Raw genomic sequence first — 25,081 nt, 5'->3', positions numbered from 1 at the left:
TTTGGTGTATCTTCATTTCTTCCTATTGAGTTACTGTCTAGTGTTAATTCTTTTAATTTAATTAATTTATTTATTTTGAGATGGAGCCTTGCTCTGTCACCTAGGCTGGAGTGCAGTGGCAAGATCTTGGCTCACTGCAACCTCTGCCTCCTGGGTTCAAGTAATTCTCCTGTCTCAGCCTCTGGAGTAGCTGGGACTACAGCCGTATGCTACCATGCCCAGCTAATTTTGTATTTTTAGTAGAACCACATCTAGAACTCCTGACCTCAGGTTATCGGGCCGCCTCAGCCTCTCACAATGCTGGGATTACAGGCGTGAGCCACCCTACCCAGCCTAGGTGTTAATTCTTTATTATAGCTTTGTCCCAATCCTGTTTCATTGTGTTATCATAGCTACTTTGTTACATTGTTTGAGGTCTTTGTCTCCTAAGTCCAACATCTGGGCACACTCAAAGGCAGTTTCTCTTCCTGCTCCTTTCTCCTTTGTGTGTTTTTTATTTTTAAATTTTTTGTTGAAGCCCTGATTTAGGTAATATAGCCCCCCTGGATAATGATTCTCATTCTCCCTATGTGTCTTACTGTTTTTGTTTAGTAGTTTATTTGTTTAATCACTTTGCCAGACTGATTTTCTGAAGTCTATTTTTTCAGTGGTGTACAACATCAGATGGCCCTGCTCAAACAAATGTAGGACCCACCTTACCCCACCAGTCCCCCTTTTTTTTTAGTTTGACTTCCTAGGATTCCCATACTTTGGGGCCACATAAATCACTTACTGTACTTAACTCCTTAGCCAGTTGCATTTTCACCCTTTCCTTTTGGAGGTATATGTTGCTTAGAGAATATTTTCCAAAGATATCAGAGGTTATTTTCCAGTCATTTTGTAGAGGGTATACAGTTGAGCTTGTCTTTGACCACCAGCTATGAATGTGATTTTACTTTGAAGTTTGACTTTTTAGGAATTGTTCCTGGGTCCGAGTAACTAATTTTTCAGCCAGTTTTTGATCAGAGGTTGTACTATAGCCCCTTGAGCTTTATTGATTGTTGCATTTGTATTTGGCGTGAGGAATGCTTTTAGTTGGTCACAAATCCTGATACAATTTCTTCCCATTGGGTGCAACCTAGTTCATGTGCACAACATTGTAGAACCCCAGGGATGAGTGTGATACCAGGAGGGTTCTTCTTCTGTTTTTCTCTAGTTCACTCTGTTAATCTTCTGGCTGTTCAGCTGTTGTAATTGTTTCTCCTTGTAACTATCATTCTTGTCATAATTGCTAACAAGTCTCCATTGTTTAGTTTTTTCCCTCTGACTTTACTTAAATTGTAGTGAGTATACTGGAAAATAGGATTCAGGTACTCTGTTAGTTTTCTTTTTTTTCTTATTTTTGTTTGACAAATCATAATTGTATATGTTTGCAGAGTACAGTGTGATGTTTTGAGACACACACACACACAGACACACGCGCACACACACACACAATGTGGAATTCTTTTTTTTTTTTGAGATGGAGTTTTGCTCTTTTTGCCCAGGCTGGAGTGCAATGGCACAATCTCAGCTCAGTGCAACCTCCGGGTTCAAGCGATTCTCCTGTCTCAGCCTCTTGAGTAGCTGGGTGTGTGCCACCATGCCCTGCCAATTTTTGTATTTTTAGTGGAGAGGGGATTTCTCCATGTTGGTCAGGTTGGTCTTGAACTCTTGACCTCAGGTGATCCACCCACCTCAGCCTCCCAAAGTGCTGGGATTACAGGCCTGAGCCACTGCTCCCAGCCAGTTCTCCATTATTTTTGACAACATCCTTAAGCATGAACTCTAAGCCTGTTAAAAACAGAGTCTGTCTTCTCAGGCAGAACTGCTGAATTCTTTGGTTCTTAAAGTCCCCATAAGTGTATACCTTCTGTCCTGCTGCTCTGGAACTGGTGATGGCATGAGTATTCTCTTCTGAAGAGAGATTCTTGCTTTATAAGAGTGTATTGAGAGAAGAGAAGGCTACGACAGCTTCTTATTTTGTCAGTTTGTTTCTCCTAATATGGAACTTTGCACTCTACTAAAAGCTGGCGCAGGGATGATAGGGCCCCAGGATTCTTGGCTTGTTGTGAGGATGGCAGTCTATATGAGCCACTGCACCTGACCGCCTCTTTTGCATATTTTCCCTGATTTTTGCCATGTTATTGTTTCAGTGTGCTCTGTTTTCAGATTTTTTTTTTTTTTTTATCATTTGTAGGCGAAAATGCAAGCTAAATTCTTTCATTGTAACTGGTACTTAGAAATACTTTTATTCAGTGTGGCTAGATAGGTTTTGTTGTTATTTAGGATTTTACTTTTTAGAGGTGTAAAATGATGTTTGTAATTCAGTTGAGTCTGAATCCTAGTTTTTCAATAGAGGAGTTGAAATTATGTACCTAGTTAGATAATTAAGTTTCTTTTTTTTTTATTTAAACTGTGTCCTTGTAAATATTGTTGCATGGTTGTTATTTGGCACCACAGTGCAGAGTGAATGAAACCATGTGGTCATATTGAAGTTGGGCTAGGTTATACTTTATTGTTGTATATAAATTAGTTTCTTTTTTGACATGTATCACTTGATTATATGTAGTTAGATATACCTTTTTGTATCCTCAGCTTGCAGTCTGCTGATTTTATTCATTATACACTGACACTTATAGATTATCATTTTTGCAAGTTAGTCTTTTGTCAAATGATCAGCCATGATTTTTGAGCTGTGAAAAGTTTGTATTGCCTGTTAGTTATTTGCACCTGGGAAATGGAAGATGTCAGTCAAAATTTCTGGAGGTGTTCATTGGCTTTGTATCTCTTGGGCATTTCTGACCTACTTAGCTGAAGTATCTTCTTCTATAGGCCACACTTGTCAGCTTGGTGGGGATGAATGACAGTCTACCCGCATAGAATTCCTCACAGACAGTTGAAATGAATGACCTAAGCCTTGCTCCTTCATGGGGGGCTATTCTTTGTCTTTTAGCTTCCAACACCCTATTTCTGACTCTCTTAGATATGATTATTTCCTGCATAGGGGAAAGATAAATATTGATTTTACACCCTTGTTACAAGAATCAGTTTTGATGACAAGGTGTTGGGAAGAAAAGGTATGGTAGATTGTGTTGTGGCCCCCTGGCCTCAGTGCCTGGGAAGAGTCTTCCTTCCTTGCAAAGTTTTTGAAACTGATGAAGATAATGCCTTAGTGAAATTTTTAATGGGACTATTTGTATGTCTTTGTTTATATTTTCCTGTTTGTATTATTTGCAAAAATTAGATTATTGTTCAAAAATGAATTCATATTTTCAGTTAAGGTAGGTTAGTTAGTAGACCTGATCTTCATTTCTGAAGATAACTATATAATTTTGATTCATGTTTAGAACATGTATGATTTTTGTTTTATTTTTGTTTTTTTACCCCAAGACTTGCTACATTTGTGATGAACAAGGAAGAGAAAGCAAAGCAGCCACTGGTGCTTGCATGACATGTAATAAACATGGATGTCGACAGGCTTTCCATGTAACATGGTAAGGATGTTTCCATTGTTGCACAGAACTGAACTTGGCAAATACCTTGCATAACAATCATAAGTTAAAGAGTTAGGATACTCAAACATCAATTATGGTAAATTTTATTGGGATACTTTCTATATTCACATTTACTCCTTTGTAACAAGATAATTCTTATAACTGAATGTATTTACTAGGGTAATTTTGCAATAAGTGGACCCTGGTTCTGATGTTCTATTCTCTATAAGCTTCAGTTTCATCTTGTTTAACATTTTGGTATTGATTGCTTACTCTTTGATTTGTTATTATGATTAAGTGAGCTAATCTAGGTAAACTTAGTGTAGTGTCTGAAATATTAGTAAGGATACAATGAATGATAGTACCTCTGTACCTTCTGTGTCTCAAGTAAGAAGTAGTGTGACCACTGTCATTCTCAGTATTACACTGGCGACTTCTCAAAAATTTACTTAAGATATTCTTTCAGGCGAGGTGCAGTGGCTCATACCTGTAATCTCAGCACTTTGGGAGGCTGAGGCGTGTGGATCACCTATGTTCAGGCATTCCAGACCAGCCCCGCCAACATGGCGAAACCCTGTCTCTACTGAAAGTACAAAAGTTAGCTGGATGTAGTGGTGCGTGACTGTAATCCCAGCTACTCGGGAAGCTGAGGCGAGAGAATTGTTTGAACCTGGGAGGCGGAGGTTGCAGTGAGCCGAGATTGCACCACTGCACTCCAGCCTGGGTGACAGAGCTAGACTCTGTCTCAAAAAAAAAAAAAAAAGATATTCTTTCGGCCACAAAATTTCAGGATCAAAAATTATTTATAACAATATACTTTATATAATAGGCAACAGTTCCAAACAAAATGTTTGGGAATAATCTGTGCACTTACTAATTTTAAGAATCAGTCTGTGCCTCGCTGCCAAGTATAGGTGCATGCTCATTTCCTGAGTTTTTAGTGCTTGATTATATGAAATCTGTTTTATACTACTATTGTGAAATGGAAAACGGCTTTTGACTTTTATAAATTCTCGTAATGGCTGTACCAAATTTCTCAAAGATGAAAGTAGTTTTTGGGATATGAGATCTGTATACTAATATAATTTTGGAATGTTAAAGTGTGAAAAGTCAAATTGAAAAGATGATGATTACAAAGTTTTTAAAAATGAATATGCTGGGTGCAGTGGCTCATGCCTATAATCCTAGCACTTTGGGAGGCAGAGGTGGGTGGACCGCCTGAGCTCCAGAGTTCAAAACCACCACCCTGGGTAACATGGTGAAACCTCATCTTTACTAAAAATGCAAAATAATTAGCCAGGCATGGTAGAGTGCACCTGTCCCAGCTACTCGGGAGGCTGTGGGAGAATCGCTTGAGCCCTGGAGGCTGAGGTTGCAGTGAGCTGAGATTGCATCACTGTACTCCGGCCTGGGCTACAGAATGGGACTCCATCTCAAAAAATAAAAAATAAAAATGAATATTAGCTGGGTGCAGGGGCTATGCCTGTAATCCCAGCACTTAAGGAGGTCAAGGTGGGAGGATTGCTTGAGTCCAGGAGTTATAAAGCAGCCTGGGCAACATAGGAAGACACCTCATCTCTACTAAAAACAAAATTAGCCAGGTGTGATGGTGTACTCCTGTAGTCCCAGCTATTTGGGAGGCTGAGGTGGGAGGATTGCCTGAGCCTAAGAGGTAAAGGCTTCAGTGAGCTTTCATTGCACCACTGCACTCCAGCCTGGGTGACAGAATGACACCCTGTCTCAAAAAAAAGAAAAAAAAAAAAAAAAAAGACTGTTGTAACTTTAGGTTTCATTTTCATTTCTTCCATCGCTTTTGACTGAAAAACACAATTTATGGTTATCTTGCTCATTGTGCTGTGACTTAAAGCACTTAGAGTTGCAGATTTCGTCTTGAGTGAATGCATGTTTTCCTTGTAAGGTTATGTAATCTGCATCCATGGGCTAAATACCATTACTTTAGCCCTTTAGAGGCATGGCCTTTCCATTTGTACCTATGACAGACTGAAAAAGTAGAATGAAGTGTGAACTGATGGGGTAAGGTTGAGGGGAAGAGAATGTATCTTTTTATCTATTTGGTGACATAAAACCTTGTATACATCTTCATCCTAATAGAGATGTATGAAGAGTTTGTTTTAAGCCGTAAATATAACTTTAAAAAAAGATCAGTTGCAGGTTGGGGTGAAATATATTTGGTCACAGCTAGAATAAAGCTTTTTAATTTTCCAATTTTTTTCTTAGGAGATATATTTTCTTGGAATATGAATGCTTGAAAGTAAATTTTATTTGCTTATATATACAGGTACTGTGGTTTTAGTATATCAATAAATATACTTGCCTTTTATTTTCAGTGCTCAGTTTGCTGGACTGCTTTGTGAAGAAGAAGGTAATGGTGCCGATAATGTCCAATACTGTGGCTACTGTAAATACCATTTTAGTAAGCTGGTAAGAATTTGTCTTGGATTCAATGAAATGATAATGATTAGTCTTGACAATAGAAAGACACTGTTTTATTAAGAAAAAGCATATAACAATTCCTTTTTCCTTCAGTTTTTGGCTTGCGATTGTTAGTTTAGCATGTTCTTTATTGGAAGTAAAAAGATCTATTAATAGTAATTTTAAAAGATTTTGCCTTGCTTCAATTTATTTGTAAAGGTGAATATTCTAAAGTACTCTCATTTAGGATAAATATTAGGCTGGGCATAGTGGCTCACGCCTGTAATCCCAGCTACTCAGGAGGCTGAGGCAGGAGAATTGCTTGAACCCTGGAGGCGGAGGTTGCGGAGAGCCAAGATTGCACCATCGCACTCCAGCCTGGGCAACAAGAACGAAACTTTGTGTCATATATTTACATATATATATGTAATTGTTATTAATATTGATAGTGAAGGTTGGTATACATTTAGTTAATTTGATTTTTGGCACCGATTATACATTTTGTGATTATCACTTTGTTTCTCATCTTTCTGCTTGATTACTATTGACCATTATTTATTTTCATTTTTATTTACTGCGAAGTAGCAAAACTGAAGTAAGCCTGTTTTTTAACTTGCTTAAAAACCTTCAGAAAAAGATATTTAAATGCAGCTTTGGGAATTCTTTAGATTTGGTTACTGTTTGCTGTCACACAGGATCATAGTGATTGAGTTAGTAACATTTGATTGGCTGTTACATGTTTGTGTCCTTGTTCCTTTGAAGGATTAGTATGTCTTTGATGTCCCAAGTGTCTATTTCTCATTCTTTTTTAATGGTAGATATTTATGCACTGAAAGTTTAAGGGTTCTTTATTTTTCTTTTATTGTCTGATTTTAAAATTATTATCTTTCCCTTGTGAATGAGGCAATTTCTTTTTAAAATAAATACTATGAGTGGCCCCTGTCTTATGAAATGGGGAGCTCAGGCCTCCAATATTCTGGTTCTTATATATGAATTACTTAAGAGTATGTATCTATATATCTTTTGATGCTGAACACTTTGATTTATTTTCATGACCAACAAAAATTTTGAGACTATAAAATTGAAAATTTTTCTTGGTGTAATAAGCATAATTGAAATCTTCATTTTCTAAATAAGAGATGATATAAATAACATAATAAAAAATAGATTTTTAAGTTTGTGTAAATAGAATTTTCTTGTTGCTAATTATAGACATGATGTTATCCCATTTGGTAGTTGGGAAAAATGTTTAATGATTTAATAAGAGTGTATAAACTACATTTGCATGGAATTTGAACTTTTTTATAGTCATTTTTATCTAGTTTATACCAATTAGATATGGTACCACCAACTTTTAAACACCTCAAATAACTCTCACCTTCATGTTTAATTATGCAATAGTGCAAGTGTTTAAACAAAATGTGTGATGCTTTTTAGTAATGCTTTGAAAATGCATGAGTCTAATACTGACATTTCCTTTAATTAAAAAAAAAATTTTTTTTGTTATTTGCTCTATCAAATATAATGCGGAGGAATTAATTTTTTTCTTATTGAACTGCAGTGATAAATTTTTAGAAAACTGTATACCTTAATACTGAAGGTATAAAATTAAAAGGCTTCTTGCTTTTCCTAGCGGCATAAAGTAACACTTCAAATATTTGCCTGTCTATTCTTCTAGTCTCGGCACCCTTTTTTAATATGGCATTTTCTCTTTGGGTTAAAACTTTATTTTTAAGCTGATATTGAAAATATACAGTAGCTTATTTGAAAATAGGTAATCTATTTTCACATATTTTAATTAATTTACAAAAATATGGCATTAATGTTTAGATTTTCTTTTATAATGCAGTGGATAATGTATCAATGGTGTCTAAACTGGATTATATAGATTGAAATAGACTTTTAAAAGTTTCAGTAGACATTAAAAATACTTCAAAGTTGAATTGGTTTAAGCCTAATAAAAAGATTCTTATAAAATGTTTTATATACATATACATATATGTATATATATTTTCTTTTTTAGAAAAAGAGCAAACGGGGATCTAATAGGTCATATGATCAGAGTTTAAGTGATTCTTCCTCTCACTCTCAGGATAAACATCATGAGAAGGAGAAAAAAGTAAGTGGATTTATTGTTGCTAAATTTGTAACACATCTGCTTAATAGAATTTTTTTTTTGCCTTTTTTGATAAAATTACATTCTTAATAGTTAAATGGAGACATTGAAATATAGAAAAATTTTGGCTAAAAAAGAGTATTCACTTAATGAAAGGATAGGTTTAAAAATAATGCCATATTTGTGAATATGGTTTTACCCATTGCAACTGAAAATTTAAATTATAACTTCATTGAAAGCATGAGAGCGATTTCTTGCATGTGTTACTCTGGTCATCTTGTGAAATCTTTAGGTGACTTCAGCAGTAGTAGTTTGTTGCTATATATTATAAACTGATTACTTTGCCTGTAAGTAATTATCAACTTTTTCCTTTATAATAGAACAGTTTTGAAGTTCTATATGTTATTGGCTACTTTTTCCTTTTCAGTGGTGCTAATGGTTTATTAATTTTTTTTCTAGTGGCTAAATGTCTTATCTTTTGTTTGAGAATATTTTGGCTTTTAATTAAAACACTAAAAGCTTGCCTAAATACTAATCTGTCTTCTTCTATCTTGCCTGTTTTCTTGCTTACTTGCCTGTTTTCCTGCTTACATTTTTACTTGCTTTATAGGGAATAATTACTTTTTAATAAACTAAAAATCGTGTATACTTAATTTGTTCTTTGATATGTTCTTTAATAAGAACATATTGCCATTAACTGAGCATGGTGGCGGGTGCCTGTAGTCCCAACTACCCACGTTGCTGAGGTGAGAGAATTGCTTGATTGGAGGCTGCAGTGTGCTGGGATTGTGCCAGTGCACACCAGCTTGGCTGACAGAGTGAGACCGCTGTCTCTTAAAAGGAATCTATTATGAATTGTTTTTAAGGAAGTGAGGATAACGAGGACATTGTCAAATGGAAAATATTTTTCTTAGAAAGTTGGTATACGCTAGTTTTGGAAATATTTATGTAGACTGTATTTAAAATTTAGATTGCATATCATTTTCATATTTGTAAATATGATTTGGTAAATGCCAACAAATAATTGTTTAAAAACATTTTGGGCCTGGCATGGTGGCCTCACGCCTGTAAGCCCAGCACTTTGGGAGGCCAAGGCAGGCGGATCACCTGAGGTCAGGAGTTCGAGACCAGCCCGGCCAATATGGTGAAACTTTGTCTCTACTGAAAATATAGAAAAAAAAATTATCTGAGCGTGGTAGTGTGTGCGTGTAATCCCAACTACTTGGAGATTTGGGCAGGAGCATCACTTGAACCCGAGAGGTGGAGATTGCAGTGAGCCGAGATCTGCATTCCAGCCTGGCTGACTGAGCCGAGACTCCGACTCAAAAGTATAAAAAAAATTTTTTTTGGTTTGAATTTGTTTGTACTTTTTTTCAAGGTAAACACTTAAAAAACTTAAGTAGTTTTGAGAGTAAATTCTCTGTTATGAGTGAAATAATTATAACTTTAGGGAAGTTGTTAGGTATTTATTTATTTAGAGACACAATCTCACTCTGTCACCCACGCTGAAGTGCAGTGGCATGATCTTGGGTTACTGCAACCTCTGCCTCCCAGGTTCAAGTGATTCTCGTGCATCAGCTTTCCTAGTAGCTGGGTTTACAGGCCTATGCCATCATGCCTGGCTAATTGTTTTATATTTTTACTAGAGACAGGGTTTCACTATGTTGGCCAGGCTGGTCTTGAGCTCCTGGCCTCATGTGATCCACCCACCTTGGCCTCCCAAAGTGCTGGGATTACAGGCATGAGCCACCACGCCTTGGGATCTATTTTAGATCTCAAGCAGCAAGTAAACATATATATATATCTTGATTTGTTTTTGAGGTGGTTTGGTTATAAAGTGACAGTAGTAGAAGCCTGTCTTGTTTATTGTTGACTAGATTGCTGGTAAAAATAATAGCAGGGTTGGTTTAATTAACAGCTTTAGTAATAAGCACCATGAGATTTTATTTAAGCTTTTTAAGCCACCGACTTAAGGATTCTTACACAGGGCTCATTATAAATTGTGAAGAGGGATGCCTCACTATTATGGTCTTCTGCCATTTTATGTATATTATCTTGTTTAAAAATGGCTTACTATTTGATCATATTTATTTTAGTATATGGCCTGGCATGTTTTATTTGAAGGACAGTTATTAAATATGGTATGGTGTTGAATCAATATAGTGCTGATGACTACATGTATAAATCTTTTTTTGCTCTGGGAATGAATTAGATTTTGTATTTCAAGAATTTTTTGTGGTGGTTGAGTGAATGCTAAATTAAAAAACATTGTATTTAGTCAAACTTGTTTAGCTTTAACACTTAGAAGTATGTAAATACTATTTGGATTTTGCTTTTGGCATATATAAGTTTAATATAACTTCAGTTTTTTGCTGTGAAGCTTGAATCCATTTTTACATTTAGATAATAGCCGAGGTTTACTGATCATCTATAAAGTAAGCACACTGTAAATGTAGTAAACATACTATAAGTTTATTATTAGACATGCTTGCTTGGCTTGGGAATATTTGGGAAAGGACTTTAAAAATATGGGATCATTATAAGTGATACTATAGTTAAAGATTGAGTGTTACAAACTATCTTTTTCTCCTTCCCTCCTTACCTCTTTTAAGATTTTTTTTTCTAGCAGAACAGGTAGGTATTGCTGCTAAAAAGATTTTTATGTTTAGTATAGTTGTCTTGAAAATATGCCCAGCATGTTTTTATTATTGCATTGAAAGGTAACTACGCTCATTATCTAGTCAGACATTAGTATTTTTAAAATAAATAGTTTCCAACTTGAGATGGTTCGAATTATGATTTTTAGACTTTACAACGGTATGAAAACAATATGCATTTATTGTGTTTCTCAATTTACCATGGAGTTATGTCAGGATAAACTTTTTGGAAGTTGAAAATATTGTAAGTTGAAAACACATTTTTAACAGGATATTTCTAAGTTATGATGGATTTATTAGGAGTAGCTGCACTGTAAGTTGAGGAGTTATCTGTATTGTATATTATGAGCTAAATTTTGGTGATACTATTCATAAGACATGCATTGAATCACTTTCTCTCTGAATTCTTTTACCTGCCTTCATTCTGGCACCTATTTTTCTTAATTTACAATTTTAAGAATTTGATTTTTTTTTTTTTTTTTTTTGATACGGGGTCTTGCTCTTGTCGTCCAGGCTGGAGTGCAATGGTGAGATCTCGGCTCACTGCAACCTCCACCTTTTGGATTCAAGTGATTCTCCTGCCTCAGCCTCCTGAGTGGCTGGGATTACAGATACTCGCCACAACGCCCGGCTAATTTTTTTATTTTTAGTAGAGGTGGGGTTTCAGCATATTGGCCAGGCTGGTCTCGAACTCCTGACCTCAGGTGATCCATCTACCTTGACCTCCAAAGTACTGGGATTACAGGTGTGAGCCACCACATGGTCCCAAGAATTTTATTATTTTTCTCGAGACTGGGTCTTACTCTGTTGTCCAGGTTGGAGTGCAGTGGCACAATCTCGGTTCACTGCAGCCTCTGCCTCCTGGGTTCAAGCAATTCTGCCTCAGCCTCTCAAGTAGCTGGGATTACAGACACTCACCGTGCCCAGCTAAGTTTTATATTTTTAGTAGAGAAGGGGTTTCTCCGTGTTAGTGAGGCTTGTCTTGAACGCCTAACCTTGTGATCCGCCCACCTTGGCCTCCCAAAGTGCTGGGATTACAGGCGCCGGCCAAAAATTTAATTTTTCAAAAGGAGGTGAGTTGAAGGGTGCCTATTATGTCAGAGGACTGTCCCTCACACCCCATCCCACTGGTGCTATGAGGCAGAAAGCAGGGGCAGCGAGGTTGAGTGGGATTTGAAATACCCCTGCCCCTCCACACACTGCCCATGGGCAGGGAGGAGAGACGAGGGGCCAAACTTTCTTGTTTCTTTTGTTGTTGTTTCTCTTCTCTTTTTCTTTTTCTTTTCTTTCTTTGAGATAAATTATCACTCTTTTGCCCAGGCTGCAGTGCAATGGCACCACCATAGCTCATTGCAGCCTTGATCTCTGGGGCTAAAGGGATCCTTCCACATCAGCCTCCTAAAAAGTAGCTGGGAGTATAGGCATATGCAACCATTCCTGGCCAATTTTTTTTCTTTTAAATTTGTAGAGACGAGGTCTCCCTATGTTGTCTAGGCTGGTCTCTAACTCCTGTGCAGAAGGAATCCTCCCACTTCAGCCTCCCAAAGTACTGGGATTACAGGCATCAGCCACCACACCCAGGCTGATTAAGGGATAGTTTCTACAAAAATTCAAAATTTGATATATATTTCAAAAGGAACCAGAACATATATTTGAAATTAATTAAAGCCATGTCTATCAGGGTTAAATTCAATCAGTAAGAATTCAAATTGTGAATTATATAAGTAGAATGTCTTCTAATATTTGTTATGCCTATTAATGTCAGTTAATGTTGATTAGTAAAAGGAAAGCACACTTTTACTAATTTACTTTTACAACAGTAAAAGCACACTTTTACTGTTGTTCTGTAATTACACTTTTGACAACAAACGTGGGTTTTGTTTTGTATACCAATTAATCACTCAATTATCTGTGGACACCAAGTGGGTGTCCTACAATTCAGTTCTGACTTTACCCAGAGTTAGTGCAGATCCCACAGACTAAGGACTCGGTCCCATGAGACTGCCCCCACTTCAGAGGCCAGTTGCAAGTCCCAGATTGTTACCTGTACTTTTGACCAACTGGTTATGAATTGGGGGTTCTACACAACCTTCTCCTTAAATAAGGTAATTTGCTACAATAGCTCACAGAACTCCAGAATAGTATCATTACTGGTATATTATAAAGAATGTAGCTTGTGAACAGCTGGATGGAAGAGACACATAGGACAAGTTATGGGTGAGGGAGGTGGAGCTTCCATGCCCTCTCTAGGTGCTCTGCCCACCCAGCACATCGTTGTGTTACTGACTTGGAAGCTCTTGGAACTTCATTGTTAAGATTTTTTGTGGAGGTTTCTCATTATGTAGGCACAATTGATTAAATCATTGGTAATTGGTGACTGAATTCAACCTCTAGCCCTTCATCCTCCACAGAGGTACAGTGGTAGGGCTTAAAGTTCCAAATCTCTGATAACATGGTTGGTTCCTCTGGTGACCAGCTTCTGTCCTCCAAGATTTACCTTATTAGTGTAAACTGAAGTGTGGTTGAAAGGGGCTTATTGTGATCACTAGGGAAATTCAAAGAGTTTTACAAGCTCTGTGCCAGGAATCTGAGAATAAGACCAAATATTATAACAAAAAATGCTCTTATCACCCCATCACTCAGGACGTCAAAAGGGTTTTTAGAAGTTCTGTGCCAGAAACTGGGGGCAGCGATCAAATACATACATAAACACACACACACACACACACACACACACACGTGTCACAATTGTAAAACAATTTTATTTTCCTTCAGTAATACAAGTGGTATAATAGAATGAACTGTTGATTTGACTGTAGATAAAATCACTAGGAATGATCTTTTTTTCCTTTGAGATGGAGTCTCACTGTGTCACCCAGGCTGGGGTGCAGTGGCGTGATCTTGGCTCACTGCAACGTCCACACCCTGGATTCAAGCGATTCTCCTGCCTCAGCCTCCTGAATAGCTGGGATTACAGGCACGCGCCACCATGCCCAGCTAATTTTCTGTATTTTGAGTAGAGACGGGGTTTCACCATGTTGACCAGGATGGTCTCGATCTCTTGACCTCGTGATCCACCTGCCTCAGCCTCCCAAAGTGCTGGGATTACAGGCGTGAGCCACCACGCCCGGCTCAGGCATGATCTTTAATAAGGAAGTCATTGCTGTCTTCAAAGGACTCTATTCATTTTTTTTCTAATTGTTTTTATACTTGTTAGAAAGTTTTAAAAGCACCATCCTCACTTCTACTCCATCCAATCTGAAAACATAAAAAATACCCTCTAAGAGTTGTGGAGCTGTGTTTTCATGGAGAGTTTACAAGACTTGTTGAAGGTCAATGATTTGCAGTAACTTATAGTGGTTATAAGAAAATGGAATTATGTTGACTTTTAACCTATGATTTTTTTTTAATAGATTTTTTAGTTTTATCAAAATCTTACATGAACAAGAAATTGGAGATACAATTACATCAAAGAACAAATTGTCTGGCTTTTGACATTTAAGCCAAACAAATTTTATAGAACAAATTTCAAAAAGGTGTGAAGTTGTAACAATTTAAAAACACAGTTAACCTACTTCTAAGAATCAAAAAAATGTAGTCATAGGTTATTTTCAATACAAGAAAACTTAAATTTGTTTGCTTTAATTTCTTCAGACTACTAAGACATAGCACTAGCTTGTATTTTTATTTACAGCATACTCCATACTCCTATGTAATTTATCCCAAATCCAGAAAAATGAAACTCTCCAAAACCAAAGGTTCTGCAAAATCATGATTCAGCAGTGTGCCCAGCTTGTTTGGAAGCTAAAATGAATCCTGAAACGATAAAAACGTAACCCCTAGAATAAGGGAACTCTGTCAGCCCAATAATGTCCAAGAGCATTTATGAAAAGAGGAAAAATAAAAAGTCTTGAGTATATACACAGTAGTGATTTCTTCAGCCCAATTCAAATGGCAGCAAATTGCTGCTTAAAGGTGAAACAGCCAGGCAATTTCTTTTTTGAAGAATGTAGATCTAGAGCCAGTCAGTTGTATCTTGCCAATATCATTTCCAAGCCCTTATTTGTCCACTTTCACTGTTGCCCATAAGTATCCTGATAAAATTCCTGGTTGTCATTATTATAACGATAGTTACCAAATAGTCACCACTTTGCCAAAGTGGCTGCTGAACAATGGGTTAGGAACCCCAGTTCTTTTGGTTGTTGGTCTGATGACACGTAGAATCAGGTTGGTTATAATCGTCTGCCTTTCTCTTGCCTCTTACATTGCCCCCATGATTGCCCCAAGATCCACAGGAGCCATGGCCTCTCTGCTGTCGTTCAGGACCCCCTCTGCCATCCCTGGAGTCTCTTGGTGGTCTGAAAGGTGCCCCCCTCTGTGAATAGGTAGCTCTACCTCTTGGAGGTGGTGCTTCCCTCCCCCTTGGTGGTGGTGGAGCACCTTGCCCTCCCCTTCCTCCTCCTCTTCCTCTGTAGCCAAGTAGGGATCTTCATAGCCTCCATGGTAGTTGTGATAATTATAACCATAGTAATCTTCATGCCATAGTAATCGGGAGGGAGCCATATCCATCTCTTCCCTGACCACAACCCTGACCTTTAATTGGAGGTGGCATGTGAGGAGGAGGGTGGTAATAATCTTCATATGCAGTGCTTTTGGAGACTTGTCTAGCAGCTTGATGCTCTTTCCTTTTCTTGTCTGTTGGCTTGGCTAAGATTATTTCAAGTTCTTCCTCTTCTATTTCTTTGCCATTCGTTTCATCCATAGCCTTAACAGCTGCTCCTCTGTCTTCAAAATGAACAAATGCATAATCTTGCAACTTCTTTACTCTTTCGAGTTTTCCAAATTCAGAAAATGACTTTCTCAGTATTTCTTCTGTGCCCAAGTTTCTCACAAACAAAAGTTTTACCTTGCCCATGATTTCTGGATCTGGTTCTTCACAGGGTAAACCCATTCAACTGTAACTACATTTCCCCGTACTTTTCCTTTTCCACTCATCACCTGGCATCTGGCTTGTGCTGCTGACTTGTGTTCTTCACATTCAAGGAAACAGAACTCCCATTTCTTCTTTTTGTCATCAGGTTGATGATAGAGAGAGTAACATCCACCAAACCCTCTGTGACTTCACTGATTTCTTTCAGAATATTTTGCTTAGTCTTATTCTTTGGAATGGATCCAACAAAAATTCTGTTGTTTGCCACAGAAATGCACACTACTCCAAGTTGTTTACCAGGGTGAATTTCATAGCTGTCACTCACAGTTTTAAAGCTTCCTGTGCAGCTTCCTTTCCACAGAAGGTGATAAATGCATACCCTCTATTCTGACCAGACAGTGGATCCATCATAAGACGTAGATCCCAAATGGGACTGGCCTTCTCAAAAAGGAGCACTAACTCATCCTCATGTAAATCTCTTTGTATTTTACCTACAAACACCTCTGTTCCAATTCCAGGTTGCACAGCAGACTACACACTGTTTGGTGGAGGAGGCCCATCATGCTTCCTCTGTCCTGTGGTTACATCCAGAGTATTACCACTTCTCTAAAATAAGGCCTTGATATTTGCTTTATCAGGTCGCTTTGTGGACACTTACACTTTGCTCCCCTGTTTCTCTCTCTGCCTGTAAGTTTCATAACTCCACATAAAAATGCACTTTTGTCCTGAACATGTGATAAATCACTTTCCCTGAACTGCTGTAGTACAGACAGAAATCCTTCATTGAATTCCCTGAGAGCATCAGTTGCTGTGTCATCAAGATCAATATGAGCTACCAATCCAGGGCAGAGGGAGGGCTGGCAGCCGGGCCCGTGAGAGTCAGTGCAAGGCGCTTTGAAAATGACTAGAAATGGCATGTGCATGCCACCCCCCAAGTCTATGATTCTTATGTTTACATGGTAAAGAAGCTGAAGGGGAAACAGGTACATGTGTGCAGAAACGGAGACTAAACATGCAAACATGAGAGGCAGCCTTTAATTTATTCCTGCAAGAATCAACCCACCCTCACAAAACTGCATTAATACATTTAAGAGGGTAGCCCCATGACCCAAACCCCTCTTAAAGGCCCCATCACCCCAGAATACTGTCACATTGGCAAATTTCAACATGCGTTTTGGCAGGAACACACCACATTTAAACCATAGAATAGAGTTTCTCATCTCTTTGAAGAGAACTAGACTGCTTTCTTCTATGACCCTCAAAGGAATAAAACTCGCAGTCAAATCATTGGAATGACTTCTATATCTTTGTAAAAGTTTTTTAGCATTGAGAGTTACCTGGTACTTCTGTCCTTTTTGTATACTTTCCTTTTAGAATTTTGCGTTCAATGTAAAGCTTTCAGCGTCTATATATGTGAAGAGTTAAGAGAGGACAGGTCTTTTCAGGAATATCAGTTTAGAATGTGAGGGTGTGTTGGGTGAGACTGAAGAGTATGGTTAAGATGAGACTAAGAAGGGGCCAGTTTATGAAGAATTTGTAAGCAGTTACAGTTTTAGACTTTATCCTTGGGCATTGAGCCAGGCAGCCAATAGGATTAAATTTTTTTTTAACCTTTGGTTTTTCAATAATTTCAAACTTAAGGTTGCAAAAACACTACAAATAATAATGCTGTACCACTCACTCATTCCAAAAATGTCAACATTTTATCATATTACTGTTACCATGTCCTTCCCTCTACCCTCCTTTACTGACTCTCTCTACTTTCTCTGTAGAATCTTTCTGAACCATTGCAGGGTAAATTACAAATACAATGCCTGTTTAGGCCAAGAACTGTAGTGTATAGTTTTAATTAAAAGGGGAATTTCCTAAATAGTTACAGCACAATGATCAAAATCAATAAATTTATATCGTTACAGATTATTATCTAATCTACAGATCATATTCAAATTGTACCCCCTAATGTCATCTATACCAAAGGGGGAAACTTTTTTCTCTTCCAAGTCCAGGATCCAATCCAAGATCACAAGTTGCATTTAGCAGTCATGTCTATTCAGTATTTCCCAGTTTGAAATACGTCCTCATTCATTGTCTTTTATGACCTTGACATCTCTGAAGGCCCTATTTCAGATAATCTGAGGTATTGACTTCTGTCTTTCTTAGGTCTTAACAAAGGAGTTTACAGCCACACTCTTGTTTTAGTCTTCATACAGCTGTTTGATTTTCTCTTTCTCTGGGAGCCATTCTTTAATTTTAGCATTGTTTGCTATCTGAAGATACTGGTTTTTTTTGTTTGTTTGTTTTTTGTTTTTTTGAGACAGCGTTTTGTTGTTGTTGTCCAGGCTGGAGTGCAATGGCGCAATCTCGGCTCACTGCAATCTCCACCTCCTGGGTTCAGGCAATTCTCCTGCCTCAGCTTCTGGAGTAGCTGGGATTACAGGTACCCGCCACCACGCCCAGCTATTTTTTTGTATTTTTAGTAGAAACGGGGTTTCACCATGTTGCCAGGCTGGTCTCGAACTCCTGACCTCAGATGATCCACCCGCCTTGGCCTCCCAAAGTGTTGAGATTACAGGCATGAGCCACTGTGCCCGGCCTGAGACTGGGAATTTTTAAAACCAGCAAGTCTTGTTTTTTGTCAGTAGTCTTTTCATTAGTTTATCTCTGTATTCCTACTTTTTACTATAAATAATAAGAGGAATTAGACTGCATCTTCCACAGAATACCCAGAAATCTCCTTGTTAAATTATACAATTTGTTAAATATATTTTCTGTTTTTCATGTTATCACAGGCAATGTTGTGCCTAAACTTTAAGTTACTAATTATGAAGTATTCAGATTCTTCCAATTTTCAGTCACCTTTTTCTCACTTAAGTTAAAGTCCTTAGTAGCAGCCTCCTAAGGACCATGAGGTTTCTAGTGACAGTCCCTTCATTGCTTATCAAGCTTTAGCTGATGTTCTCCTGCAAGCCCTGTCAGCTTCCATCTACTACCTGATTCCAAGCAGCTCCTGCATTTTCAGATTTTATTGTATGGGATCATCCCTCTCCTGGTAACAAATACCCAGGAGTAATCTGTAAATCTGTGTTAGTTAACTATTATAGCATAATAAATTACCCTAAAATTTACTGGCTTAAAACTGCAATAAACATTTATAGTCTCACAGCTTCTGTGGGTCAGGAATTTGGATTTAGTGGTTATTTCTACCTCAGAGGCTCTTATCAGATAGCATTCACGTCGTTGACTTGGATTATAATCATTTGAAGGCTAGACTAAAGCTGAAGGATACTCTCTCTTTTTCTCTCTCTGTTTTTTTTTTTTGGAGCTCTGTTGCCCAGGCTGTAGTAGTGAGGCACAGTCTTGGCTCACTGCAGCTTCCACCTCTCAGGTTCAAGCAATTCTCTCTCCTCAGCCTTCCAAGTTGCTGAAATTACAGGCATTTGCTACCACGCCCAGTTAATTTTTGTATTTTTAGTAGGGACAGGTTTTCACCATGTTGGCCAGGCTGTGGCCTCCCAAAATGTTGGGATTACAGGTGTGAGCTGTTGTGCTTGGCATTTTTTTTTTTTTTTTTTGAGACGGAGTCTCGCTATGTCTCCCAAGCTGGAGTGCAGTGACACAATGTTGGCTCATTGTAACCTCCGCTCCTGGGTTCAAGCGATTCTCCTGCTTCAGACCTCCCAAGTAGCTGGGACTACAGGTATGTGCCACCACACTTGGCTGATTTTTGTAAGTGGAGATGGGGTTTCACCACGTTGGCCAGGCTGGTCTCGAACTCCTGACCTTAGGTGATCCCCACCTTGGCTTCTCAAAGTGCTAGGATTACAGGAGCTACCGAGCCCAGCTGCTGGAGGGTATTCTCTAAGATGACTTAACTTACATGGTTGACAAATTGGTGCTGCCTGTTTTTTTTTTTTTTTGCCATATTAATTTTTTTTTTTTTAGGACCTTTTGAGTGCCATATGATATGGCATCTAGCTTTTCCCATAGTGATTGATCTAAGGGCAAAGCAAAAACTGCATGTCTTTTATGGCCTCCCTCAGAAGTCACACTGTATAATTTCCTTTTTCTGGCTGAGTGCCTTTTTATTTATTTATTACTTTATTTTATTTATTTATTTTTTTTTGAGATAGAATCTCACTCTGTCGCCCAGGCTGGAACACAGTGATGCAATCTCTGCTCACTGCAACCTCTGCCTCCCGGGTTCAAGCAGTTCTCTGCCTCAGCCACCCGAGTAGCTGGGATTATAGGCGCTTGCCACCACGCCCGGCTGATTTTTGTATTTTTAGTAGAGACAGGGTTTTACCATCTTGGCCAGGCTGGTCTTGAACTCCTGACCTCGTGATCCACCTGCCTCAGCTTCCCAAAGTGCTGGAATTACAGACGTTAGCCACCACACCTGGCCACTTACTTATTTTTAAAAAATGGTTCTTTTGATGTAAGAATATGTAACATAACATTTGCCATTTTAACCACTTTGATGACATATTGTTATTTTTGCTCTTTGTTGGTTGCGTAGGTAAGCCTCTTCAGCATGCATAGGCACTGCATAGGTGCAAAGATCACTGGGGGCATGGAGGCTGGTTACCACACCCTGGGATTTGGACACATACCCTGTTTCTTATTAAATTTTCACCCACAAGTTTTAGCATTCACTGATGAGTCTAGCCTAAAATAAATGATAGCTGACAGAAGGTAATTTTCTAATTGTGTCATTCTTTCTCAATAGTGGGGAAGGTTGAAGTCTACAGAGGAAATAAAAGAGTAGGTTGAGCCGGGCGCGGTGGCTCACGCTTGTAATCCCAGCACTTTGGGAGGCCGAGGCGGGTGGATCACGAGGTCAAGAGATCGAGACCATCCTGGTCAACATGGTGAAACCCCGTCTCTACTAAAAATACAAAAACTTAGCTGGGCATGGTGGCGCGTGCCTGTAATCCCAGCTACTCAGGAGGCTGAGGCAGGAGAATTGCCTGAACCCAGGAGGCGGAGGTTGCGGTGAGCCGAGATTGCGCCATTGCACTCCAGCTTGGGTAACAAGAGCGAAACTCCGTCTCAAAAAAAAAAAAAAAAGTAGGTTGAGTTATAGAAGAAGGATAAATGTTACGTCCTTTGGATTTAGCACAAAAGAAGTTGTTGAAAAAGAGTTTCAGTATAGAGTTTTAGTGTATTTATTGGTAGATAAAGTGGGTGTAAGTACAGATAGTGAGAGTACTTAACTCTTAAGAATCTCAGATTTGCTGGGCTTATGTCTGTAGTCCCAGCTGCTGGAGGGCTGAGGTGGAAGTATCTCATGAGCCCAGGAGTTAAAGGCTGCAGTGAGCTATGATCATGACATTGCATTCCAGCCTGGACAACAGAATGAGACCTCATCTCTTGAAACAAAAAATATAAAAAGAATCTCAGATTTGAAAACAAAAGGAGTAGGTAGGAAAAAGAATAGTATGTCTTCCTCTGTTTTGGTGGAGAAGAAAGAAGGTAAGCATGTAGGTGAATAACTTGGTCACCTGGATAATAGAGCAAAGAAAGTAGATGTGGGTAGAACCTATCAGAGATATTGCTAGCCAGATTCGGTATACAAATAAGGAGGCCAAGTGGGTTATTTTCAAAAGTGTTTAAAATAATGGATCATGAGATTGAAGTAGGATAATAGATGTTGTAGAACTAGGGAAGGGCTGGAATGTAGAGTTGTAGGAGATGTTGGAGCACGGGCCTAGAGGACTCAGTGAGGTTCAAGAATAAGTATAGTAAGAGTGTGAATTGGCTGGTCCGAAGGTAGTGAGTTATCTCAATTGATTGTTCACAGTCAGTTACAGATCAAACTCCTTGTTCTACTCTTTCCTCCCTTCTCACTACTGCACTTGACTAGTCTTTTAAAAAAAAAGAAAAAGAAAAAGAAAAAAAAAAGTGTGAATTAACTGCAAGTTTATGAAGAAAGCAATCATTGTGGTTTAATATTTCATTGGGTTATGTTGGGTAATGGTAGCTTCCAGGAGTTGGGAGACAATTCTCCATGGTTCTCACATTTATACACATCTTGTGAGTAGCAGCCCTGATTGCCTTTGTTCTTTTCAAGGAGGCACTATACTTCAAATTTCTCCTGTAATGCAATCCACTGTGTGTATAATGTCATTTGGCCCCAGGTCACCCTGTCAGAATGGGGAACTTAGGCAAATACTAACAGTCTGGCTTTTGCTATTGCCATGAGTATTAAAGTCCTCTGTGTCCAGTGCAGGAGTCTTGGGTCATCTTCTGCCAGCATCCCTGAAACTCTGGTGGACTAACTTACCACTTTATAAGTATAGCAAGATTTTAGACTCTTTGTAGTTTTTGACACCAAGATGTAGTTTTAGGGATACTGAAGGAGAGTCGAAATGAAAGCCATTGAAATTGAGAATATTTGAGGACTGTGTGAGTTGTTCATACAATTGGCCTTAACTGGCTAGCACACCTACTCCTGTGGTCCAGGGGTGTTGGGATACTGTAGTTGAAGGTCTTATTAAGATCACATGTAGTAGGGAAGAGTTAACTAAAGAAAAGTAATGGGCAGACAAAAAGAAGAGTTAAAGAGATAGCTATTAATAAATGATAGAGCTGGGATTTAAAACAAATGATGTCTCACTACAAAGTCCTTTTTCTTTCAAATACATCTTTCTGCCTTTTACTTGGAGACTGTATTAGTCCATTCTCACACTGCTATAAGGAACTACCCGAGAATGAGTAATTTAGGAAGAAAAGAGGTTTAATTAACTCACAGTTCTGCAGTACAAGAAGCATGGCTGGGAGGCCTCGGGAAACTTACAATCATGTCAGAAGGCGAAGAGGAAATAAACACGTCTTTACCATGGTGGAACAGAAGAGAGAAAATGAAGAGGGAAAGTTTGAAAGTGGTACACACTTTCAAACAGCCAGATCTGGTGAGAACTCTGAATAGCAAGGGGGGAAGTCTGACCCATGATTCAGTCACCTCACCATCAGGTCCCTCCCCCAACACTTGCAGATTACAATTCAGCATGAGATTTAGGTGAGGACACAGAGCCAAATGATATCAGAGGTAATAATCACATTCCTTTTGAAAGTTAGATAAATCTATATTACAACTTCAAGATTTTTTTTGTTTGTTTTAGTACAAATGGTGAAGTTCTCACATGTTCTCAAAAGAATGCTAATACAGAATTTGCCTTATCAATCCTTTGTTCTGTTCCAGGAAGTTATTGTTTAACTGAGTAATATTTGGGAGAAGAAATTTTGAAGAGCTCCTTGCTTAGAAGGGATAAATACTTTTTTTTTTTTTTTTTTTTTAAAGGCAGAGTCTCACTGTGTTTTTCAGGCTGGAGTGCAGTGGCACAATCTTGGATCACTGTAACCTCCACTTCCCAGGTTCAGGTGATTTTCCTGTCTCAGCCTCACGAGTAGCTGTGACTACAGGTGCAGGCCACCACGCCCGGCAAATTTTTGTACTTTTTGTAGAGACGGAGTCTCCCTATGTTTCCTAGGCTGATCTCGAACTCCTAGGCTCAAGCTAGCCTCCTTCCACTTTGGCCCAGTTTTCTTCTATTTCCATTTCACTTTTATATTGTCTTTATATATGTATATGCCTTACTGCCAGACTGTATCATATCTCAAAGCTGGTCTGTATTTTTTATACAGAGTGGCCCATGGTTTTCTTCTGTTTCCATTTCACTTTTATATTGTCTTTATATATGTATATGCCTTACTACCAGACTGTATCATATCTCAAAGCTGGTCTGTATTTTTTATGCTTTAATGTTCTTTTATAATGCCTAATATGATTTATTTATTATTAATTTTTAAGACGGAGTTTCACTCTTGTTGCCCAAGCTAGAGTGCAATGGCGTGATCTCAGCTCACTACAACCTCTGCCTCCTGGGTTCAAGCAATTCTCCTGTCTCAGCCTCCAGAGTAGCTGGGACTACAGGCATGTGCCACCACCTTGGCTAATTTTTGTATTTTTAGTAGGTTTTTTTCCCCTTAAACACTGAGTGTCAAATGTGAAGTAATAAAAGAAAGGTAGTGTTGTTGACAGCTTGTGAGTATTTAACTAATTTTAGTTGTATTGACTATAATATGGTAGTTGTGTATACATTTATAGGCAATTAGGAATATGAAATGAAATCGGGAGATACTAATGGAGTAAGAGGTGTTTGTTGAAGTCCTGGAAAGCCATCATTTATTTTTTCTTCCTCATAAGGCCTTCGTGGGTGTGGTGTTCAGTTTCAGTAAGAACTCTGTAGCAAGCTAATAGCTCCTTTTCAAAAAGGGGTGTACTTAATAGCCATGTCATTGGGGCATCAAGTTCAAATCTCCAGTAGGTACCTGTGGGTGGAGGCTTTTTTTGCCAGAGGTTTCAGTTGGCAAAATCATAATTCACAGAAATATGTAACTTAAAAGCATAATGAGGATTGTGGGTTTCCAAAGGCAGACCATGTGCTCCAGCTTTCTACCTAGCTTCCGACGCGGCATGTTGGCTTGGGCTCCTCTCAAAGGATGCATATTTTCAGGACAGCTGACTTTTAAAGGATAAGCAGAATGTTGAAGTGAATGTCATAGAGCCCTGTTATTTAAAGAGTTCAGTAAGGCGTTCAGCCTTCTTTTTGATGGTGGGAGTCTGAAGAGACCAAAGCTTTTCCTTGACTGCCAGAGAAATTTAGACTTGTGAATCTGTTCCTATAGTTTCCAGAAACTTGTTGAGCAGGTCTTTGAATTTTATTGGAGTTTTTCCACCTACTGTGCTGACAGAGAAGATACATTACAGTACTGTTGAGACTGAGGCTTCTAATTTAACAGTCAATAGTGAGAGCTTTGGAAATCATAGGATAGAGGTACTAAGTCCTGACATACCTATTTGTGGCAAGTGGCAAGGGAGTTTAGGTTGCCCCTCTGGGAAAGCACTTTAAACGTATTGGAGGCTTTGACACAGGCATGTAAACTGATCTTGATTCTTGGTTGTGAGTGCTTTGGCAAAGAGGCATTAGAAATGTCTAGAACAGTGTACAAAATTGCATCAGTCTATGTAGTGGATTTCGTCTGTAACAGCTGGGACTATAAGAGCAATAGCTAAACTCACTTGGTGCTAATTCACTGTTAGCTTCCAGCTCTTGTTAGGCTTTTTTCACTGGGTTTGCAGGGCTTTTGTGTTGAGGTATTGTATCTCTTCCTACTCCTGGTACCTTTGAGTCCTTTATCAAAGCTATGGTTTCCCTTTGTCCTTCTGGAACCCTATTCCTTTTCTTTTGGACTCAGGAAAGACACGTGGTTTGGAGGGTGATTTATATGTCTCATTAGCATTTCTACATACCGTTCTTCCTGGTTGGGAGAATACCTTTTGCACTTACAGATGGGTAAAGATAGGCACATAATACAGGGGATGGCAAACTTTTCCTAAAAAGGACTTAACAGTAAATATTTTGGGCTT

At 38.5% G+C, this 25,081-nt stretch overlaps 1 protein-coding gene and 1 pseudogene across 14 annotated transcripts in view; one reads left to right on the top strand and one right to left on the bottom strand.

Annotated features, from left to right (window-relative positions):
• Positions 1-25,081, top strand: part of MLLT10 (MLLT10 histone lysine methyltransferase DOT1L cofactor) — a 227,379-nt gene that overhangs the window by 92,881 nt on the left and 109,417 nt on the right. For 10 of the 14 annotated variants that reach the window (XM_021666314.2, XM_064368365.1, XM_021666331.2 and 7 more), the window contains 3 exons: positions 3,412-3,515; positions 5,864-5,957; positions 7,972-8,067. In XM_021666314.2, coding sequence (XP_021521989.1) covers positions 3,412-3,515; positions 5,864-5,957; positions 7,972-8,067 — 294 coding nt within the window. The remainder of the gene's footprint in view (positions 1-3,411; positions 3,516-5,863; positions 5,958-7,971; positions 8,068-25,081) is intronic. The other 4 variants (XM_064368366.1, XM_064368369.1, XM_064368370.1 and 1 more) reach the window with 2 other exon arrangements.
• LOC105715707 (heterogeneous nuclear ribonucleoprotein R-like) lies at positions 14,795-16,574 on the bottom strand (annotated as a pseudogene).

The sequence above is a fragment of the Aotus nancymaae genome, unplaced genomic scaffold (assembly GCF_030222135.1).
Source record: "Aotus nancymaae isolate 86718 unplaced genomic scaffold, 86718_ANA_hifiasm-v0.15.2.pri h1tg000077l, whole genome shotgun sequence".
Taxonomy (NCBI): Eukaryota; Metazoa; Chordata; class Mammalia; order Primates; family Aotidae; genus Aotus; species Aotus nancymaae.
Note: the sequence above shows the minus strand (reverse complement) of the source record. Positions and strands in the feature narration are given on the sequence as shown.